We start from the raw sequence: 20969 nt of genomic DNA on the forward strand, positions 1-20969 counted from the left end.
TTGCAATCTCTGGACTTCCTTGCTCTCACTGAGACTTGGATCACACCAGAGAACACTTCCAGCCCTGCAGCCCTCTCCTCAGGCTAAGGCTTCATCCACTGTGAAAGGATGAAAGTTGTTATCTTTGGGCAGACAGGCAATCAGGGTTCTTTTTCTTTAAAATGTTTTTCACCACACCACACACCCAGACCTGCTGGCAGAGGGGGTGACACTGGCCTCCCCCAAATGGATATTTTCTCTCTACCTGCTTCTACACTTCACTCCTTCTTCTTTCGAATTTTACACTGCGTCTGTTATCCGGTGAAATTAAACATTGCTGTGCTCTACCGCCCACCAGGTCCTCCGCAGAATTCTTGGAGGAATTAGACGTCCTCTTATCGAACATTCCTGAAGATGACCCCCTGATTGTACTTCATGGTTCAACAGACAGAGAAGTTAACATCTGACTTATTACCTTTATTATCTGCTTTCGCTCTCTCACTCCCCCCCCCCCTCACAAAGCTGGTAACCAACTCGAGCTTATATTCACCAGGAACTGCTCTACCACTAACCTTTCTATAACTCCTCTTCATGTCTCTGACCACTTCTTCATATCCTACTCTCACTACCTCTCTCAAACCTCTCTTCTACACATACTGTCCCTATCCCGGGCAACATTCGATCCCTGTCTCCCACCTTTCTTGCCTCATCTGTCCTGCCAGCTCTCCTCTCACCTGACTCCTTCTCACTCATGCCTCCCAACTCTGCCATGGACACTCTCCTCTCTACTTTGTCCTCTTCTCTGGACTCTCTCTGTCCTCTCACCTCTCTGCAGGCTTGCCCGACCCCTCCAGCCCCGTGGTTGACTCAGCACATGCTGACAGAACCACACTAATGCAGCTGAAAGAAAATGGTGGAAATCCAAGCACTCTGAGGAGCTCCTTACCTATCCATCTCTTCTCTCCTCTTCCTCCACCTCCTTATCTGCAGCTAAAAGCTCTTTCTTTCGGTCCAAAATTCAATCATCCTTCTCGAACCCCCAAAACTCTTTTCTATCATCTCTAACCTCCTTGATCCCCCCACTTCTCCACCTCCCTTCTACTTAGCGACTTTATTAACTACTTTGTAAAAAAGATGGATGACATATACTCCTCATTTCCCCATCCTCCTGCTGACATCACCTGTCCTATATCCACCTCTTCATCTTCTATTCTAACTTCTTTTTCACCCTTCTCTCCCAATGAGGTACTAACCCTGGTTACCGCCCACTGCCCAACCACCTGCCCTCTTGACCCTGTCCCCTCTCACCTTCTTCAGTTTATTGCTCCTGACCTCCTTCCTTTCCTCACCCACCTCAATATCGCTTTGCAAACTGGTTGTTTTCCTAACACTCTAAAAGCAGCTAGAGTGAACCATCTTTTAAAGAAACCCACACTTAACCCTTCTGATGTAAATAATTACATCTTGTTACCTCTTGTTCCATTCCATTCTAAAATACTTCAGCATGCTATCTTCACTCAACTTTCTGCATATCTCCACCAGAGCAACCTTCTTGATTCCCACCCGTCTGGTTTCAAGGCAGGCCACTCAACTGAGACTGCCTTCCTTGCCATCATAAAGGAACTCCACCCAACTAGAGCAGTCTTCCCTCTACTCCATCATCATCCTGCTGGACCTTTCATCAGCGTTTGACACGGTGAACCACCAGATCCAGAACAATTTCTTTATTACATTTTTAAGAAACATAAATGACACAAATGTATACAAACATACACAAGACAAATAATAAAAATAATAATAATAAAAATCCAAATAAATAAAAATAAAAATGTTTCTCATACAGCTAGTAATCACCAATGCCCAACTTCATACCTCCACACAGTCAACAACACAGTCAAAGCGAGGCATGCAACTTTAACATAGTTTTCTCTAATGGTGAATAGGGAGGTATAGATAATGATTCTTTGGTTTGCACCAATTAAATGTCTGAGTTGTAATAATTTGAAAAAATGTTTCTGTGGAATGCAGTGTTTAATTGCAAGCTCATCCAATGACATCAGTTTATCATCATTCAGCCTATATAGATCCTGAATTTTCTGCACCCCCTTATCTGACCAAGTCCTAAACCCAATGTCAGCACTGCCTGGAGCAAAATCTTCATTTCCTGAAATTGGGCTAACCGTGAGAGAAAGTGGATCACCCAGGTATTTCCTCACCTCATACCAAACATGACAATACCATTTACAACATTTGTAAAATAAAACATAATAGTTCCTGGCTGAGCTGCCCAATAGTACCAAATTATGTTATAGCAGAGATCTCCGTATGGGACCATACAAGTGGGTATGACGTATAAAGTTAAGTAAGTGTACAGTACAATGTAATAATATAAGTAATAGTAGTGCAATCATGTGTACTGTCAAGTTGAGTGTAGCCGATTTAACCAGCTTATTAGGTGGTGGATATTGCACAGCAGTAATATAGTTTAATAAATACCAACAAACATGGAATAATTAAACTGAGAACAGAGTATATTGCACAGGAGTAATAGAATATTGAGAATATTGCACAATATTTCAGTTATTGTAGTAATGTTAATGATCCAATGTCCAATTGAGTAACATCAGTGCCAGTTTCCCCAACACTTGATCAACACTTGAGTGCACTGTAATCCACTCGATGAAGACCTCCACGTCGGACGGGTTCTCAAATATGTACGACTAGTCTTAGTAGGTCACTGGTAGACGAGCCGGTATAAGCATGCCATACTGGATTTCCAGGTTCCGTAGTTTGTGTCGCACAGCATCGAACATTTTCTGCTGTTTGTGCACTCCCGTGGCCAAGTCTGGATACATCTTCTCCTTGTAGTTCAAGAACTTCATGATGAGCGTCTTTGTTGGGCATTGGGATCCCTCCTCGGACCTATTCTGTGAGCTCTCTCTAGTAATAACTTAGAATGTAGCGGTGCCAAATCCAAGACTTCTGAGATCCAATATTTGAGAAATAAATATGTATCCCCTCCTTCGGCGTCTTCTGATAAGTTTACCAGTCTCATGTTGGATAGTCTGAATATCACCTCCAAGTCCTCAACTTTGTCCTCTAGCTTCTTGTTTTTAGCTTTGAGAGTTTGCACATTAGTTTGCAGGGAACTCACATCATCCTAGGTAGTAGAAATTCTTATTTCAGCCTGTGAAACACGTTCTGAGCATTTGCTTATCTCCTTCCTCACTCCCTCTATTGCTGTCAAAATGCCAATCTTGTGGAGAAGTACGATTTCAAAGTGTCTATGGCAACAAGAATTTTCTTAGTGCTAGCTCCCTCCGGTGTGGTTTCACCGCTCTTATCAGCAGCCAATGCTAGAGCTATGCTAATGTTAGCACAACCTTCTTTAGCTTCTAGGTTTTGCTTGGCCTTTCCGAAGGTTGCTAGTTTGGACTGCAGCATTCTTGTACAATTTGGAACTGATTTTCCAGCTGCAGTCGACATTCCATCGCCCCAACATGAACAAGACATGATGTCTGGATATAGAAACGTGGGTTATAACAGGAAGTCTCAACTTCAAAAATTAACTGCTTAAGGAGCTTCTATCTCTTGCTTTTAAACATGAAGCTCCTCCTATAGACAAACCAAAGTTAGTCCATAATCAATTAAAACTAATAATAAATAAATAATCAAATAACAGTTCTATGTAAAAACAACAAAATTATTTCTAAATCATTATTCCAATCATCCTAACACAGAAATACCATAAATATAAGTTGTTTGGGGTACTTTAAAAAGACTATACCCTGAAACAATGAAAACCACCCTCTGTACTCTACTTAACATGGTATACACTGAGTTCCTTACTAAAAAGCTAATTGGAAGCTCTCACTTCTTTCTTGGCTGTTTGGACCTATGACCAGCAGGTAATATGGATGGGAGCTTATGCAACAAACATTTGGTTGCTTGAAGTTGCATAGAACCAATAAATTAATTTGAAAAGAATGTATTCAATGTAAATGAATGAGTGTTATTTCATTAACAATGTAAATGATGAGAGTATGTATACTGAAATAACCCAAAATTACTTATGTTAGCATGCTAAACCCACATGTGTTTACTATGGTAGCATAACTCAGCCACAGAGGCCTGGGCTACACAACTTAGCAACACAACTAGGACTACAGATCTATTGTGCTGGCACGATGGAATAAATAATAGAAATGCAGAAGCTAGAATATGCTTTGCCAGTGTGAAACCTACTCTTATAGGGCACAGGTTATCACCATGACAGGTACCAAAATTCCAGACATCTGAGTCGTCATCCACATCTCTGGATAGGTAAGATAAATAGAAATAGATATATTCAAGCTTTGTTTCACAAGGTACTTTCTGAACATTATTTCACAACATGTATCTCTCTTTTTGACCCCACAGAGACCAGTTGGACATTCACACTGCAGCTGCTGCAGGCTGCTGTACCTTTGCATGTGTGTTGAAGAGCTCAAACAGAGCCATGGTTAGCGGCTCCACTCCTATGTGTCCCTCCTGGTACTCCTGCAAGTAGTAGGCCATGGTCTGCCTCTCTGGCTCCGTCAGAAGCATGTAGGCCTGCTGCTCCAGAGACACCTGCGAACCTGGCGGGCCCACACCTCTGTATACTGCTGGCTGGACAGATAGATAGGTTGACGCATGAGGAAAGATGAAAAATGAAGAGAGAAAAAATGAGGGTCACACACAGATAGGATAAAAAGAGTTATCTAACACCACAAGCCCAGTAGCATGCAGATAGAAAGTCTTCAGATGTGTGCAGACAACCCGTTCTCATTTCCAGGGTGTCAAATACAGACGTTTTGTCACGCCCCTCAGTGTTGTATACAGACGCACATGGTACCCTATAGCGTCTGTAGGAGACGCCTTCAGAAACTACTTTGTTAAGTAGTAGGAAGTCTCATGACGTAAGTTGTATATGTTTGTATGGGACGTCCCATACAAACATATACAACACCAAGGGGCGAGACAAGACAGCACCACTTTAAAGTTGCAGGGTGAATCAGTCAGAACGTGTTTGCCATCATTGTTATCTTCATAAGCAATTGAATGAAGTCAGTTTGTGAGTAAAATGTGATTCCTCAGGACAACAAGGAGACAGTGTATCCAAATGTTTTTTTAAGGTCATTGTGTCAGCATTTAATACAAAAGTGCATGGGTGTAAAAAGCATGTAGTCTGTGTTAAAACATAAAAGCTGGGGTAGGTAATGTATTTCAGAAGCATTTTTTTGTCATTTGTTGAAATTATCTATACATCCCAACAGCAATCAATAAATCAAATGCTCTGGGAAAATAAAAATAAAAATCGGTATCTATGTCTGTCACAGGACTGTAATAGGCCAATCCATGGCAGGCCCACCTGCTTGTCTACCCACCTTTCTACCTGCACACATTCTGCAGTCATTGCACATGAAAATGTGTTCTGGGGCAGTGGCTTTGGAGGGAGGCCTGAAGGGAAGGGGTTTTGATTTTTTTGGTTGGACACTTTCAAAATCTAGCTTTCTTGCTAGTTTCACCAACGTTACCTACCCTAGCTTTAATGGGCTTCTTTGCAGATCAAATAACAGTTCAAAAGCAAGGACCATGCCACAACAGGATGATTTTAAAGGTTTCATGAAATGAGGAAGTATTGGATGTTGAGGATGGATGAATACATTTGAGGAAGTGGATGAATGTGGGGGAGGAAGTTCATTAAGGCAGGTCTTGGACGGATATATTGAAGGCAGGGGAGGAGAAGACTCAGTGTGGGGGATCGATCTCAGGAGTTGAGTTACCTGAGCCAATTACGGCCCCAAATGAGACAAAAGAGATCAGTCCAGACCGAGGGCTTGAATGGTAGCTGAGATGCCCAGTCTAGCTGCTTATACTAGTGTTCTGAAGATGCCAGGCATGCGGAGGACTTAGCGAAAATGCTTGTGAAACCAGAATCAAGTCACCATTCTCCCTGTTAGGTGTGCTAAACAGCTAAGAAATGCATAGCTGGCTGGCACCAAGGTGAAACATTTAAAAAACTAAAACTTACCAGGATCAGTGGAACTTTGCAACAGCTTATCATCCACCATAACCTCAAGAATCGCTGTTGCAGAGTTCAAGGCCTCAGTCAGTTGGCATGCCGGTATGTAACAGTGGACGGGGAAATGGGGATGATTAAAACGTGGCTGACCATTGCCGCTTCACCCGAGACCCTTCTGTTGGTCCCTGTACTCCTTTATCAGTTTCTTGACTTTGTTGTTTATTTGTTCAACATTTCTGTCATACCCAGCTGTAGCCATCTTGCGCTGTATATGTTAGAACACCGGTTTCGTTCTTGAAGCTGAAGTTTATTTTGAATTTCTGTCGAAGACCACAGGGCAAGGAGACAGTTTGTCTCCTCCACGGACCACTACTACTTTGATTTCACATCCATACTGAAGCTTTGGGTTTTTTAAAAATGGCAGTCCCAAATTTTTTGTTGGTCTTGTTGGTCACAATAATACCACCCCCAGCTCCGGATGTAAGCAGTACTTGGTTCTCAACCAAGTGTTGGTGCCACTCTGGAACCAGTTTTCCTGACTAAGAGCCTTTTTTTTTTGGCTGTCGAAACATGAATAACTGGTTTGATATTAGGCACAGACTCCGATTAGTGGGTAGAACCCACTAATCTGAAGATCAGCAGTGCGATCCCTGGCAACCCCCAGCCTGCATGTCAAAGTGTCCTTGGGCAAGATACTGCACCCCAAATTGCTCCCAAAAGGCTGTGAGTGTGTGTGAATGACTAATTTCTTTCTGATGAGCAGCTGACACCTTGCAGTGTGTGAATGGGGTGAATGTGACATGTAGAAAAGCGCTGAGTGGTTGGAAGACTAGAAAGGCGCTACACTCATTTACTATTTACCAAGTGGCTCTGCCGGGAACTTTTACTGTGGTCTAACTGCTGCGGGAATATCATGGCTTGAGAAGAATCGTATTCAAACAGATCATCATGTGAATCGGATGGATCAAACTGCAGTTCGTGATCAATGGTGAGCTGATTATTTGGTGTAATTGAAGGCAGCGGTAGTAATTGGACAGGGTGGGTAGACCAGGTATAAGTAGGCTAGACAGGTGATTAGAGGTGTAGTTATGGCATGGCCCTGAACCAAAGTTAGCTAGTAATGTAACTAGTAGTGTAATGGCAAGAACAAACAGACTCTCTGATATAATAACATGTGATGCTATACATAATTGTTTGGAGTCAATACTTGATCTGTGTATGATTGTTTGGACTGCGTGATGAGAACAGTACACTGATAATGATGACATGGAACTACAAAACCTCCTAGTGACTGTTATGTCCAGACTTCAGGGACACTCTTCTCCCCGGGTTGAGGAGCCTGATCCTGAAGACTGGATAAATAACTGATGCTCTTTTTCCTCTGTACTCATTCAGAGCAGATTATACTGATGTATAATCAGTATAGAAAAACTACAGAAAGATAAGTGATTGCCTTGAGTATTTCTTTATTCCGAAGAAATTGCTAACTGCACTAACTTTATTTGAAGTAAATGTAGCAAGGAGGAGGATAATCTGGGGAAATTCTGCAATCTGTGGTACAAACGTTTCCAGCCAGTCTTCAATCTGTTTGATTGTCTCTTAGTCACCTTTTGTGAGAAAGCTAATCAACTGTATCAAGTTATCCTAACTGATGTTATATTCAAAGCTTCCCAGCGTCTATACTAATAAATCGAAAGAGGGGCATGCACAGACTACTGGCTGCAATAAGGCCACCAAACTAAAGGACACAATACATTGTTTGTGATTGCTTTTAAAGTCACTAAAAGTCCTTGTCAGAGGAAATTTAAACATTTGTTCTATGAAGCTCGGCAGACACTGTACAATTTAATAATTGTACGTTAATTTTGTATGTTGTGTTAACCCAAGACATGTTTTAATCATCATTTCTACCTAGTCTAAACATGCGACTTCTATTCTCTCACTGTTTGGTTCAATCAAATGGATTTTAACCGATTCTAAAATTAGTCAGGAGCAGTAAAATCAGGCTTAATCCACAATCCTATGGCCAAATAAGAACTTGGATACTGGACGATTCTGTAAAATCTCAGAATAATGACAACGTTTTTCTATATACAATGACAATGTTAAAAATGTCACTTCCTACAACATTTGCACATGGCAACTATACTATGGTTAGGGTAAGGGAAAGATTGTGGTTATGGCAAATAAACTAGGTTAGAGTTAGGCAACTAAAACACATGGTTTGTTATGGTTTTTAGTTTGTGTATAGTTAGATCCTATTTTATATTGAAATACTGTCCTCCCCTCATGTGTCTTGTAGTTTTATTTCCTTGTAATTGAGGATGTGAACTACCTTGTAATCCCTTGTGAACCTTCACGTAGTTTGAGATCTTCGGGCAAGGGTCTCCTGTCTGTTCCTGAGTCCAGGATGAAAACTAAGGGGGACAGAGCTTTTGCTCTCAGGGCCCCAAGGCTCTGGAACAACCTGCCCGAAGAAATTAGGTTGTCTGAGTCAGTGTCTTTGTTTGAGTCTCTTCTCAAAACATATTTTTATCTGAAAGCATATCCTGATTTTACCTGAGCTGGCTGTTTATTTTATTGTTTTTATGTATTTTATGTATTTTAGTTCTTTATATTTCGTCATTCACTGTGGTATTTTATTTCTCTTGTTGTGAAGCACTTTGTACTTTGTTTTGATAAGTGCTCTATAAATAAAGTTTTATTATTTTATTATGAAAAAGCAATACCAGAATTACCAAGTTACTTATTACAAGTAATAAAGTAATTATTCAAAAAAATGTCACATCCAGGACCATGAAATTGTAACACAGCAGACAAATGGATGACACTGAGCAACGTGGCCTTTCCAACACTAGCATATGCAGTTTTCTGCAAAAACATTAACTTTTATATTATGGCATTGTAGTTTCCAAACGAACACCTCCATAAAGTAATAACACACAGTTAACGAAAAAGTTAAGATAGCTATAGTAATGCATGGCTGCCATTCTTACCTTTCCTAATACAGGTGTAGCTCTGGCTGAGGATGGTCTGCAACAAAGAAGAAAACCATGCATAGCATATTTAAGAAACAAATGATCTCATTATATTCATCCTACAAACAATTTGAATTGAGAGCATAAAAGTAAAAGCATCAACATAAATACCTGTATGTCTCACCAATTCTTATGCATGTAGAATATTAAAAACACAACAACAACATCACAGCCTAGCCCAGCCTAAGGTGGGACCGAGGCAATGCGAGTTTAAAATGTTTCACCGGACATTCAGACTGGTCTGTTAAAAATGATTCTTAGCAGTTGCTGCCGTTTACCATACCAACACACTTTAGACCAGAGATGGAAGTTACGAATCTGAATACATTTTTAAAATACAATTCAGATTCATAGTCACTGACTATGTCACTATATTTTTTTAAGCTGAGCAATTAGGTTACTGTTCATAACCATGATACCATGATAAACAGCGCTGCTTCAGTTCAGTAGTAACTTCTACTTCAGTTCAGTTCTTGCTGGTTCAAATTGTTTTATTCAGTTCAATACAAAACTAGGCTCATAAAACCACTGTTTGTAAGGTTGATAGCTCAGTAACCACTTCTCTGCTGGGTTTATACTTGATGGAGGAGTTAACAAGAGTCCTGTAGGGAGATTCTGTAGGTTTAGATTATAGTTCAGTACCGAATTTCACTTGTTAATAGCACCTCCGCAACACTGGACAAGGATGTATTTTACACAATCAGGCTGAATCGTGCTTTACTTATATTGCCCATGGTAACTGTATTGACATTCTTTCCTTTACTTGGTGATGTAGAGCAGCAACAATGGGCTATGCAAGTACTTGAGTTACATCCAGGTAATTGCTACTTCTTGTCTCAGTACTGAATAGGAAACAACTGACATTTGATGTGTGTTACTGAAAAGTGGAGATGAAGGAAGATGATAACTCTCTTCAGCTTGCTTTATGTTGTCTTCACTTTCAACAATCTCCAGCGGCATCTGAAACTTGTAGAAGCAAACACATGCAGCCCAAGCTGACCAATCACAGTTATTACAGACCCTACGTGGTATCTTTGTAGCTGCCATAGCCCTGACATAGCCCTGACATGTAGTTACAAGAGGTGCATGTGAGCTATGGTGTAGCCTAATGCTGTTTCCTGTGGCTTTAAGGTCTTTCACTTGGTTTTAACCAGGAAGTATTATACTGTATATCACAGCTGAGCTGACAATGGCACTTTCAGTCACCAGTGAGGGAAGCTCCAACGCACAAAGCTACCGATTCAGTCAGTAACACTGAAGATCCAGTACACTCAATTCAACAGGATTTCAATTATAGATATAGTATAGGTTTCCCCCAGTACCATAATAGTTAACAATTTGTGCATACAATTTTTTTAGTCAATGGAAAAATTATAATTTAACCCAGGTCTGTAAACCAAATGGGGAAACAAAGAAGCACAGCTCAGTAATCAGTTACAATGATGTCTCTACTCCAATGCCACTGACAGTAGTAGTAGTAGTATTAATTGTATTTGGCAAATAGTCATTCTAACTCAGTATAATGAACTCACCTTGTACTGCAGGTACTAGCACTGATACTAGCGTGGATGCCAGCATTGACAGTGGGGTTGGTGACATAACTTGGGTTAGCTGTAGCATTGGTCTCAGCTATGGCCTCACTGCAGATCCATTTGGTCTCATCCACCACTGCACGTGCATGAGGCAGACAACCAACGTCCCTCACCTTCATCAGCAGGTGGCGTCCTGTTTTGAGGATGTGAACTGCCTCATCGTGGGAGATGGTGACAAAGCTCTGACAGTTCACTTCCAGGATCTGGTCACCCACCTGCAACAGACCAGTTTAATTAAAAACAAGTACTACATGCTCATCTTCCCTATGTAGACCAACTGTAGACCAGATGCAGTGCTAAATATTATCCATCTGTTCTACATCTAAAGATAAAAAAAATCACATGTAGCCAAGAATGATGTATGGTGTTACCTGCACATCTTTATAAATGGCCCTGACTCATTGGTAAGTGTGATGTAGGAGGCTCCCCTGCTGGACGAGCTCATTAACCTGCAAACCATGCTCCCCTGGTGGTTTACTTTATCTGCAAAAACATTAGATGTGCTCTTTGATTGTAGAAGAACATACTGCACTCAATACCAAACAAAGAGTGTCAAATCCAAGGTCATCCCAATTTTGCTAACTGAATGAATTGTCTGCAGGCTACCACACACAGACATATAGACACATAAACACTAATACTGCACTGAAGCTGGTTATCCTCCTTTAGACAGCCAGACAATATGTGATGACTTGGCCCTTCTCAACACAGTATGTTAGAGGTTATGTTATGTTACAGGAGAATATCACAGATAAGACAATGTGATGAATGTTGTTCATCAGAACACAATAGAGGAAAATCAATCAGTGGTCACTGCTCTGTGGTCTGAGACAAACGGCTCTTTCATAATCAGTTTCCCTCTTCCATTTCATGATCTATAGTATTCAGGTCTTACTGTGCGAGATTGTGCAACAGTACTGCTGTTATGAAACCTTTTACATCAAGTGCGATTTTGCTGATTTTGGCGGTATAGTTTAAGTAGAGGATGGTTCAAAGCCAAATGTTTTTTAAAAATGTATGCAGTGGAGGCTTAAACCAACTAAAATGAATGGCAATGTCAGTCAGTCCATCTGGCAGCCTGTTCAACACTTTGGTCTGGAGCAATCATGAAAAAATTCCCCTTTGTACAGAGGAAATAACAATCTGTTTTCTATTAAAATTTACTGAGCACATTCATGTTTCTCAGAGGATGATCCCTTTCCATTTTAAACAACTCATCAGCTTTTCTCTAGCGTCATACTCAGAACAAAATGTCAAATTTGAAACTAAGACATCCTGCAGATATCTTACCTTAGATGCCTGCAGTAACCCCTTTCCATCTAGTCTCAGTCACCTGACCTTCCCCGCCCACCAGGTCACCTGTTCCCACTTTCCTCATCAGCCTTGCAGATATTTAACCAGCCCTTTTCCACTCATTCCCTGTCAGTTTGTCAAAGTTGCCATGTACCTCATGCCTTTGTGTTCTAGCTATTTTTACTTGTATCTGATCTGTTCCTGTTTTCTCCCTGTTACCTGTTTTTTACCTGCTGCCTGTTTATCACCTGGCTGCCAGCCTTGCCCCTCTGGATTTGTTTGCCTGTTTGCACTGCTTTCCTGGTGGTGACCCTTTCCTGCATCACAATTCTGTAAGCCTATATTCTGTCTCTGCTGCAATAAATATTTGTACTCTACCAGTCAGCCTGCATTGTCTGCATTTGAACATCTGCATTTGTCTTGCATTCAAACAAAGTGCTTGTTTGGATTGTCAAACCAGGGTTTGAAATCCCCTTCCCACTCACCTTTCCAATAATGGAATTGGGGGACACTGACAATTTTTTTATTTACCCAAACCGACATTCCAGCAATCTGCAGTTGTTGGTAGCCAGGTGTGCGCAGGTGAAAAAATAGACAAGTTAAAATTTCTCACTAAAACTCTCTTTTATCATTCTTCACACTACTACTTGTGCCCATTTTCATTGGAATTGAGTTCAATACCATGAATGACTTTTAAAGCAAACTTTCCAAATAAGTGCCATGATTTTTGCCCAACCTTTAAATATAGCCATTTGGAATAGGTTTCATTTTTGCCCAACCTTTAAATATGGCCATTTGGAATAGGTTTCAACACTTTTGCCTTTGGACATGTTTGGATGATACTTTGTACACTTTAGTTCCTTTTTTGGCACACTGAATCCTTGAGACCCACTGTTGGTAAGGCTCTAAGATGAGAAAAAAAACATTATGTTGTTTGATATGTCCACCACTTTTGTATATTTGACTGTAAAAAATTTTAGCTTCTAGGGGGAATTAGCAAGGCTGTCAGTTTCTAATATTTATCATTTTGAAAGAGAGGTTGAAAGAGAGGCTGGTGGCTGAACTGGGGAGGGTGTTGTGGGCATTATCAATCCAGAGGAGTTGCTTGGACCAGGAGGAGGGGTTGTGAGCGGTGAAACAGCACAGGGCCATCTCCATATCCTGGTTCATTCGCTCGGCCTGACTGTTGGACTGAGGATGAAATCCAGACAACAGGCTGACTCCCAGGATGCTGCAAAACTCAGACCAAAAGCAAAAGGTGAACTGTGTCCCCCAATCAGAGACTATGTCACTGGGGAGGCCATGTAAACGAAACACATGATGCAGCATAACCTCAGCAGTTTCCTTGGCTGTGGGTAATTTGGGCAAGAGAATAAACTTAGCTGTCTTAGAAAAATGATCCACAACAGTGAGTATAACCATGTTACCACCAGAGGAAGGGAGACCAGTGATGAAGTCCAAAGAGATGTGGGACCAAGGACGATGAGGAACAGGCTTGAAGGAGGCAGGAGCTCGTCAGGAACTCTTATATTGGGAAGAGATCTGGCAGGCGGCATTGAATTCCTTTGTGTCCTCCTCCATGGAGGACCACCAGAAGTGTTGCCGCAGCAAAGCCAGGGTGACAAGCCAGGCCTGATGAGTGTCCCCACTGGAGGACCTGAGAGCGGAGACCGGCAGGGATAAACAGGCGATAATTAGGACAGGCACTCCGCATGGGAGTGCTTTACCTTATCCTCAATGTCCCAGGTAATGGCGCTGATGACGCATGCCGAAGGAGGAAGAAGGGAGGTAAGTGCAGTGAGGGGGGCTGCCACAGAACTGTAATTTCAGATGAAGTGGTGGTAGAAGTTAGAGAAGCCCAGGAAGCGTTGAAACTCCTTGTGGGTGGGAGGAGCAGGCCAGTCCGAGACCACTCTAGTCTTGGCAGGATCCATCTGGATGCTTCCCACATGAATTCCAGGAAAGAAACTTCTGAAGTATGAAACTCACATTTCTCAGCTTTAACAAAGAGTCGGAACGAACTCTTTGTTCCTGCATGTTCCTGCTCAGAAATTTGAATATCATCCAGGTACACAAAAACACAGACATTGAGCAGGTCCCAGAGAACATCATCAACCAGTACCTGGAAGACAGCATGGGCATTGGTGAGACCAAAAGGCATGATTTAATACTCATAATGTCTGCTGGGAGTATTAAAAGCCATCTTCACTCATCCCCTTCCCTGATACACACCAGGTGATAAGCATTCCTGAGATCAAGTTTAGAGAAGATAGTGACTTCTTGCAACAGCTTGAAAGTAGAAGAGATGAGTGGGAGTGGTTACCTGTTTTTAATGGGGACGTTAGTACTTCACATTTATTTTATACTTATACCCACTTGGTACTTAATTTATTTTCTGACCTGTATTATAGTGTTTTATATTTTTTGCTTAGTACTTCTGCTCCTGTGTGCACTAACATGATAGTGAGCTGCTGTAACAAAGGAGTTTCCCCTCAGGGATCAATAAAGTATCAGTATTTCTGATTCTGATTCTGATTACCTCCTGGCTGATTCCCAGCTGGGTGGCAAGAGTTATGTCCAGTATATTGGCATCCGTGCTGAAGTCGATGAGGACTGAGACTGTGTGTGACTGTCCAGAACAGAGGAGTTGGGCATGGAGCATGGAGGGCATGTCAAAGTTCATGGTTTGGCTCACCAGAGCCCTCTGGATGACTGGTGAGCAATATCTTTTACCGTACATGAAGAAACAAAATGGCCAGCCTGGCTGCACAACAGACACAGGTGGCGCTGTCGTTCTTGCCATGGAGAGTTGGGCCAAGCTGCTGGGTGCTTGAGGCAGGCTCTGGAGAGAACACCAGAGAGTAGAATCGCTGGGGAGAAGGTGCTCTCTCTCCTCCACTCCCAGAAGCAGCCATCAGTACAGATGGCAAAGGACACAAGAGCATATAGGTCAGCAGGAAGGTCCCAAACTGCCAGTTCATTCTTAATGCAATCAGCAAGTCCATTGTACAATGCGTCAAAAAGGGAGTAAGCATTCCAATTGCTATGATGTGAAACTCAATGGAGTAGTCAACCATGGTCCTCCTCCCTTGCGCCAGGTTAAACAAGCCTTGAGCTGCCTCTCTCCTGGGAGTAGAGTGATTGAAGGCCTTCCGGGGAACAACTTCACAGAATGCACAGTTCAGCAGCTTAGAGATTGTTGGGAAGCAAAAGGGAAATACCTGAAGCCATTCAATATCGTCTCTATATGGATGGGAGACCCTACTTCTGACCTAACGCTTCTTAATCACTCTTATTACGCTATATATACCCCGAAGTTTAACCTGGTGGTTCAGATGGCCAGGGGAAAAGTTGCTGTGAAGGGGGAGGGCAGCGGATGGTCAGTGCCAATTCTCGTGCAGATTATCTCGCTGTCTTTCTCTCTCTCACCAGGCAGCAGGATGATAACATCTTAGCACACCCCCACTTGGCTGGGTGGGATGGAGACGTGGTGGCAGCGTTTGCCAGATGTTGATGAATTCAGAGTTCATTACTAACTTTTGTAGTGTTAGAAACGCAGGCATCGAGTAGACAGACTGGAGCAGGTGTCTCTCAGAATGTTCCTTTCTTTCAAAGTTGGCTGGACGCTGGCCTTCGGCATGTTCGGTGTGGCTGGGGGATCCAGCTGAGTTCCGGGCCTGCCTGCATAGGCAAAAGGGAGTGAGGAACCAAAACAATGAAGAATCAAAAGATGAGCGAAGGGACAAGAGGAGCAGAGGGTGATATTTGGGCTTTTTCTGTAATTATAGTCTCAGTGAAGGAGGGGGTGTCCGATGTCAACAATGGTGCAAAACTCCTCCCATACTAAATCTCTCCTGTCTTAATTATTTTCTTTACCTTTTCTTTCTGAAGATTTAATAAGTTTACCACATGTATATGATTCTCCCTCGTTTGAAAGCATGGCTTTCTCAGCTGCTGAATAATACCAAACACATCTTGTGAATAAATAGGACATCATCTGCTGACCACTTGCCTGATAGACAGTGTTAGAGGTAGACATAGCTTATGAATTTCATCAAATCATTCCTGTTTATTATGTTTGTTCTGTTGGGTTTGCATCTCCTCCTCCGTCATTTGGGGTTAGTGTGTGTGTATGTGTTGAGTGAAGCCACACAGATGTGTGTGTGTGTGTGTGTGTGTGTGTGTGTGTGTGTGTGTGTGTGTGTGTGTGTGTGTGCGTGCACGCTGGTCAAAACTTTTTCCAGCTGACAGAGAGGTAGTCTGCATCATCAGAAACCCCCTGATAAACTTTGTTAAATCATTAAAGATCGTAGGGGGACTGATACTTACTGATGTTTAGAAAGAATGAAGACCACAGACTTCACTCAGTTTTTTGATGTTAATAATATGATTTATTTTACCGACATTTTAGATTTGTTTTCAGTGAGATATTATTGAGTTTATATAGTGACTTTTCTGTTCGAGGAACAACATTTAGTTATATTTAAAATATCCATATCTAATCCTGTTCTGAATTTATTCTTTTTAAAAAATAATATATTTTTTAAAAAGCAATTATTTAGTAATGAAAAAGAACCGATAAGAGTATCAATAACAAACCGAAACGATAAGAGTATCCATGAGAATAGTAGTATCAATAAAATCCTAATGATACCCGTCCCTACTCACGAGAAAATGGTGGCGGGTAAAGACAAAGTTTATTTCGATAAATTATCACTCAACACAGTTAAGGAGTCCATTTCTGGGGAGAAAGAGGGGAATTGTCAAACCATTTTGTATATGTAATAATGTTTGTTGCTTTGCATCTATGACACACTGTGTCCTTGTTCTGATTCATTTACTTTATTTATAAAGATTAAACATGATAAGTAACTTTTAGTGTGTGTTGCTATTTGATAACCGCTAATAAAACAATTTGTATTGGGCCAAGTAAAAATTAACTTCGGCAAGTAGATTTCTGACCCACTTGCCCGACCAGGCAAGTGAAAAACAACCTTAACGTTGAATCCTGGAATCTTATTGAAATCGCTCAGATTTTTATTTATTTAGGGGTCCAAGCCCGAGTGGGCTGGGAACCACAAATACAACACATTGTGGTGCCCAGTACCCGAGATGCTGGGAACCCTATTAAAATCATTCAGATTGTTTGTTTTTTTTCATTGGTAAAAGTGGCACTGCAGCCTACACCAAGGAATTATGCAAGTGAAATTCACAGGGGGAGGTATAGACTGGTGCACACACCTCAGACACCAAAAATAACACATGTCCATCAGCAGGTGGAGCTATAATCAAGGTAAATGCGTTTTGGCCTGTAATTCCCACATAGTACGTTGCGTATTCTTAAACCTTACATGCACATGTTCCCTGAAATGAGCTGCATCTCGTGATATAGGCCATGGCCATTTCTGCCTCTAATTTATTTCCACAAAATTGCGAAAAATGCAAAACCTACTTTTTCGAACTCCTCCTAAGCTGTGTGTCCGATCTGTTCAAAATTTTGGATGTGGAATCTACCTACTTTTGTTGTACCTGGTTCCTGTACCCAGTTCCCCGACATTCTTGAGATCTGCTTTGGATTCTTTCTCCCATGGACCTTGGTTATATTCTGGATTTTGTACCTTGCCTGCTCCCTATTGGACTGCTTAGCCACCTTGGACTCACTTCCCTATTTCCACCACTGCCAGCCGGTAACCTATCTGCCTTTTGCCTGTTTTTTTAACTGTCTGCCTACCGGTCTGTCTGCCTGTACCTGCCTGCATACCACTTTACCCCAATAAACACTGTAGCCGTTTGGCTACTTCACCTCATTCTGCTTCCTGGTCATCTGCATTTGGGTCCACATACCATACCACTACACCACACACAACATGATAAGAGATAAAAGTTAGCCTCACTGCAGCCTATGGTCAATTCAGGAGTCCATCACTCTATATTTTTCAAAATGTGAAAGTTATAATGTCCACATAGGTCTGTCCGATTAACACAAAACTCGACTCAATAGCTTCTTATGCCCCACCAAGGCTCTCTGCAAAATTTGGCACCAATCGACCACTAGGTGGCGCTTTCAGTGCAAAAACGTGAAATATGCTAACCTACTTTTTCGAACTCCTCCTAGGCGGTGAGTCCAATCTGCACAAAACTTTGCAGGTAGAATCTATGGACTCTCATGATCAAATGTTATTAAAAGTATTTTGATAATCCAAGTTAATCCAAGCGCAAGTTATAAAAGTGATGTCATATCACCACATATGTTTGTGCCATTAACACAAAACCTGGGCCAGTACTTTCCCATGCCCCACTTAGGCTCCGTGCTAAATTTGGCACAATTGGCCAATGGCTGGCGCTTTTTTTGCAAAACATGATACATGCTACAATTATTTTCCAAACTACTGTTTTTGAACAGAATGTTTTCCAGTCTCTGTGCTGCTCTACACCTGAGACTTGCATTGCGCCCACGGGACTGCAGGTCCGACTTGCATCGCCTCCGCGGGGTGCCAGGAGCAACTTGCACCGGGGGGCTTGGACCCCGTTCGGATCAGCACAATTCGTTTGGAACGGAATTCATTGCAACACCATTTGATATCTCAAGAGCTTTGCAATTTAGCATCACAATGGTCTTTAGATTATACTGCCCAAATTTGAAGGCTTTTTTTAAAGTCTTGAGATGATACATCTGCCTCCAAAATTTCGTACATCTAGTTGAAACGTACCACATACGTGCCACCCCCCAAGCCCAAGTGTGACATCAAATTGTAATATTTACCAGTTCAAGTCCTGGCTCTTTGTGACTCTTTGAGCATCCTAAAGGCCTCAAACTGTGATGAGTTCTCCTTCATGTGTCTTGTAGTTTTACTTCCTGTCTTTGTTTGCTTTACCTGCATGTTTTGCTCTGCCTCCTAGTCTGCGTTTGGGTCCAAACCCCTCTATTTCCCCAACTAGCAAACCCCCCCCCACCCCCAACTTGACACAAAACGTAACAGTATGATCTGACCAATCATGGACCCGGCAGACATTAGTTTTCTCTCAGAGGAGCTCAAAGAGGTGAGCTCTACTCTGGAGAGAATGCACTTGGCCATAGAGGGCTCCATGGATTTTAAATGCAGGCTTTTTGTATATTGCTTAATAGAAAAAGCAGTTTTGTCAAAGCCCAGGCTATTGGACATTCCGGCCATGGCTAAGAATTTAGCTGTGATTTCTGACCTGAAGCAAAGCCTCCAGACTGCTTCCCTGTCTACTAGCTGCCCAGCTAGCCCCCAGACTGCTAGTCATCAGCCTGTTCGTGTCCTGGAGTCACCTTCTGGAAAGTCCTCCAGAAGGAAGCATGGGTCCCACTGACAACGTGTCTCTCCGCTGCCCATCTGTTCGTCCTCACTGCTGCCTAATTGCCACATCCTGCCTCTGCTGGATTGCAGCAGCCACGTCCTGCCTCTGCAGGATTGCTGCAGCAGCCTCCTGTAGTTGGTATGGTGTTTGTCACATGGGCCATGCTTACTGTTGTCAGTAAGTGGCGCTATCACTATGACTCATAAATGTCACATAAGTGTTACTGAAAGTGGTCCATCAATAACCATACGAAGTTTGAGGCTGATCAGTTGAAACATTGCTGAGTTATACACACTTCCTCTTTGGCATGACGTCTGCCATAGTGACCACGTTCGACACATCAACAGATGTTGCTGTATATCAAGTGTAGACCACACAATGTAAATTTCATGTAGTTCGTATGATGTTTATCACATGTGGCTTGCTTCTTGTTGCCAGTAGTGCTTCCTGTTGCCAGTAGATGCATCTATGATTAAAACTCAATACTGACATGTAGAAGAACTCAGGCCGGGACTCTTATCAAACATGTGAAATTTTCGGCAGATCAGACAATGTACACACAACGTACTGTTTTATGGTCGAATAATGAGCCATCATGGCAATGGTGTTTGATGAAAACTCAGTCTTCACTATTAAGCATCATCAAGTTTGAGGTGGATCTGGTAAACCTGCTGTGAGTATAGGGACTGTAACTTCCTGTTGCCAGTAGGTGGCGCTATGAGTGTCTGAATATTGGCATGTAGTTATCTTCAGGCTGGGACTCATATATTCTGAAGGATCCTGCAAAGGGTACAGTCCCATCCAACTATCGCCCAATAACCTGTCTCTCCACAACATGGAAGCTCATGTCAGGCATCATCGCGGCTAAGATAAGTGGACACATGGATCAATACATGAGCAAAGCACAGAAGGGCATTGGTAAAGGAACCAGAGGAGCCAAACACCAACTCCTGGTTGACAGAACAGTCACCCAAGACTGCAGAACCCGACACACCAACCTGTGCACTGCCTGGATTGATTACAAGAAAGCATATGACTCAATGCCACACACATGGATCACTGAATGCTTGGAGATGTACAACATCAACAGGACTCTAAGAGACTTCGTTGCAAACTCGATGAGGCTGTGGAAAACCACCCTGGAGGCCAATGGCAAGCCACTTGCACAAGTGTCCATCAAATGTGGCATATACCAAGGAGATGCTCTGTCCCCACTGCTGTTCTGCATAGGTCTGAACCCCCTCAGCCAAATAAACAACAAGACTGGCTATGGATACCGACTCAGGAACGGGGCCACCATCAGTCACCTCCTCTACATGGATGACATCAAGCTATACGCTAAGAGCGAGCGGGACATCGACTCACTGATCCACACCACCAGGATCTTCTCTGAGCCCTTGGTATTTCTCTAGTTTCTCATGTTCCTTTCTCCTGATGTTGCCATCACTTGGTATTGTCACGTCAACCACAACGGCTTTCGTCTGCTCTTTGTCCACCACCAGATTGTCTGGTTGGTTCGCCATTACCATTCTGTCTGAATCTGGAAGTCCCATAGGATCTTGGCTCAGTCATTTTCTACCACCTTTGGAGGTGTTTCCCACTTTGACCTTGGGGTTTCCAGTCCATACTCTGTGCAGATGTTCCTGTACACTATGCCAGCCACTTGGTTATGGCGCTCCATGTATGCTTTTCCTGCCA

General features: G+C 42.4%; 1 protein-coding gene across 2 annotated transcripts in view; it reads right to left on the reverse strand.

The window, feature by feature from the left end:
* Nucleotides 1-20969, reverse strand: part of LOC122875935 (whirlin-like) — a 137340-nt gene that overhangs the window by 40735 nt on the left and 75636 nt on the right. For both annotated transcript variants that reach the window (XM_044195633.1, XM_044195634.1), the window contains exons 4-6: nt 10596-10870; nt 9022-9058; nt 4444-4629 (exon numbers count right to left, since the gene is read on the reverse strand). In XM_044195633.1, the coding sequence (XP_044051568.1) occupies nt 4444-4629; nt 9022-9058; nt 10596-10870 (498 nt within the window). The remainder of the gene's footprint in view (nt 1-4443; nt 4630-9021; nt 9059-10595; nt 10871-20969) is intronic.

This window comes from Siniperca chuatsi, linkage group LG5 (genome assembly GCF_020085105.1).
Source record: "Siniperca chuatsi isolate FFG_IHB_CAS linkage group LG5, ASM2008510v1, whole genome shotgun sequence".
NCBI lineage: Eukaryota > Metazoa > Chordata > Actinopteri > Centrarchiformes > Sinipercidae > Siniperca > Siniperca chuatsi.